This window comes from Pelmatolapia mariae, linkage group LG18 (genome assembly GCF_036321145.2).
Source record: "Pelmatolapia mariae isolate MD_Pm_ZW linkage group LG18, Pm_UMD_F_2, whole genome shotgun sequence".
Lineage (NCBI taxonomy): Eukaryota > Metazoa > Chordata > Actinopteri > Cichliformes > Cichlidae > Pelmatolapia > Pelmatolapia mariae.
Window position 1 is genome coordinate 21,362,192 of NC_086243.1, and position 2,918 is coordinate 21,365,109.

The 2,918-nt window shown below is 38.4% G+C and overlaps 1 protein-coding gene across 1 annotated transcript; it reads left to right on the top strand.

Annotated features, from left to right (window-relative positions):
* Positions 1–497: 497 nt before the first annotated feature.
* Positions 498–1,469, top strand: LOC134616139 (chemokine XC receptor 1-like). Its single transcript, XM_063460879.1, has one exon. It carries the CDS (start codon positions 498–500, stop codon positions 1,467–1,469), a length of 972 nt encoding a protein of 323 aa, XP_063316949.1.
* Positions 1,470–2,918: the final 1,449 nt, after the last annotated feature.

Here is a 2,918-nt window from a genome sequence, read left to right on the forward strand (position 1 = left end):
ACTATCAGATATCTCACGAACATCACACGTTTTTCACCACAGTGCAATTCAACAGAAGACCTGAGATTGAGGTAAGTTTAGAGGAATGTAACATGCGTATAGACAGTTCTTTGTCAGGTTTAATTTTGATGAAGTTTCATTTTTCATGTGACAATTTGTTGCACAAGTTAACTTTTTTTTCATAATGTGGTTTTTGTTAAGGCAGAATCTCTGAATGAATGTGAAATAAAAACAGGAACTATTATTTTTCCGAAGAACATTGTACAGCTTTTGTACTGAATCACAGGGCAATTCAGCAGAAGACTTGACAGTTGATGTTTGCGGTAAGTTGCTGTGTTTGTTTTCTGAAATTCAATACTTTTTTAGTCACTTTGGTTTTATATAATATACAAAAACTAGAACCAAAATCAACAGCTTCTGTCACTTTAGAGAAAACTGCTCAGTCATTGTGTTTGATTGCATTTTATTTCATATGTATGTTTTCCAGAAGATTGAAAATGGCAAACTTCACATCCACATCCAGAACGAGTGGTCTTGTTGCATACATGTGTGATACTAATGATCCCATGATCAATGGTCCTTTTTTCATCTTGATCTTCATCCTCAGTATCACATGCAACAGTCTCCTCTTATGTGTTCTTTTCATCTACGAGAACCTGAAAAATGTCACAAATATTTTCATCCTGAACCTGGCCTGCTCTGATTTGATCTTCACCATCACACTTCCATTCTGGGCCGTTGATCACCTACACCACTGGGTCTTTGGGGACTTTGTCTGCAAAGTTATCACTGCTGGATTCGATGTTGGTTTGTACAGCAGTGTCATTCTGCTGACTGCTATGACAGTGGATCGTTTTACTACTGTTGTACTGCACAACTGGCCGATCAGCCATGCCAGAATGAAGAGGTGTGCAATTGGTGCCTGTATAGCTGCCTGGGTCATCAGCATCTTAGCGTCCCTGAGTGATGCAATGAAAGTAAAGGTTGAAAGCTGGGATGGTTTTAATTATTGCGAGCCTGAATCTGAAGACAAGCTTGGACATTATCTCCAAGTGTCACTGCTATTCTTCCTCCCATTTACCATCATTATTTTATGCTATTCTGCCATCCTCATGAAAGTTTTGCAAGGTTTAAACAGAAAGAAGTCCAGGACTGTAGCTGTGCTGTTGTGTATTGTTGCAGCCTTTTTCATTTGCTGGGGGCCATACCATATTATGCTTTTAATCAAGTCTCTCAATACAAACAAAGATTGTAATGTAAAGAAACGGTTAGAAGTTGCCTACCATATTAGTGAAATGGTTGCCTATTCTCACTGCTGTATGAACCCTCTGCTATATATGCTCTCACAGAAGTTGCGAAAGCATCTGTTGAATCTTTTGCGCTGTGAAAAAGTGAACAGGAAGAAGAGAGAGAGAAGCAGCAGCCTCAACACTTCACAACAATTCACATTGCAGAGCTCTGCTGTTTAGATGGAACTGCACAACTAATCATTTGACAGTCACTAATGAAGTTAAACATTGACTTGGGCTGACAGAGTCTAAAAGTACTTTGATGTGTAAGTGTGTTAACACAGTCACTGCGGCAAACAGAGAGCAGTAATTAGATTAACTTGGACTGTAAAAGTAACAATATCTGGTGTACGTCTTGATGCATTCTCAATCATCCAGGAAAGTAAATCTCCAAAAGTTGATTCTGTTCATCTGGACGTAGCGTTTTGTGGGAGAAACATTTCGTCACTCATCCAAGTGACTTCTTCAGTCTCAGCTGACTGCAGGTTTCCCCAATCTTAAAAACAGTACATTTGCATAATGACTGAAACCAGCCCACTACTCATGGACATTGATCAGTGGTCTTTGATCAGTGGGTTTTGGTCAGTGGTTGTTGATCAATGGTCATGAGAATTTGCATAATTATGATTAAGGAACTGACCTCACAGCCCATTGTTCCTTCAGTGGGCTGGTTTCAGTCATTATGCAAATGTATCCGGTTTCATATGCAAAAAAAATTATTGCGCTAGCTTACGTGCCCGCTCCGACCGGCTTTAAAGGGTTAAATACAATGTGAAAATTCAAATGAATTGTACTTAATAGACAATTCAATCTGTGTCCAGTTACTTAAACTTTAGGGAAAAACAGTATTAGACTGCTACATCAAGCTCCATCTATGCAATCTGTATGACTCCTTCTGTATGTTCTTTTCAAAATGGTGGAAATTGAAACTTCCAGATTTTATGGCCACAAAGGAGGTTAAGTGATACTGTAGATAGCATGATTCTGTTGCTTAAACTCAAGTTGTTTCTTCTATTTCCAAGTCTTAACTTTGATTTAGTAAGATTTCAGAAATGCACAACAGTTTTACCCCTTCGAAAAGAAGTGTGAGTACCTTGCATGTTCAACCAATGTCCATACTTCAGGAAATAGAGGGCAGGATGAGGCAGAAATTATTTTACTCAGGACAGCTATAAGGGGCAACAGGTGGAGGAAGGCCAGACATCAGAGCAGGAATTTGAAAGCTCAGAGGAGGACATATCAGCTTTTGAGGGGCCTGGCCGCGGACCTAGCATTAATAATAAGAACAACTGTTTAATGCAGGGCTCTGAAGTTTAGACATTACAATATGTAGAAGGGGAAATAAGAATGTATTCAATTTAATTCACACACACACACACACACACACACACCTCTTGTTAATGTAATTAATAATATATATGTAAATAAAAGTGGACTAAATTATATGCCTTCGTACTTCATTTCACTTCCAATCTGAAATTCAACCTGGGCTGAAAATTTTGTTATGCATAAACAAAAAAAGACAGAAACATTCTTCAGCATATCTGTGGTCATTGCATGACCTAAAATCTGAATTTAAGGGTTTGTAGTTATAGCCAGATCAACAAGCAGATTCTTGAATAGTACAAT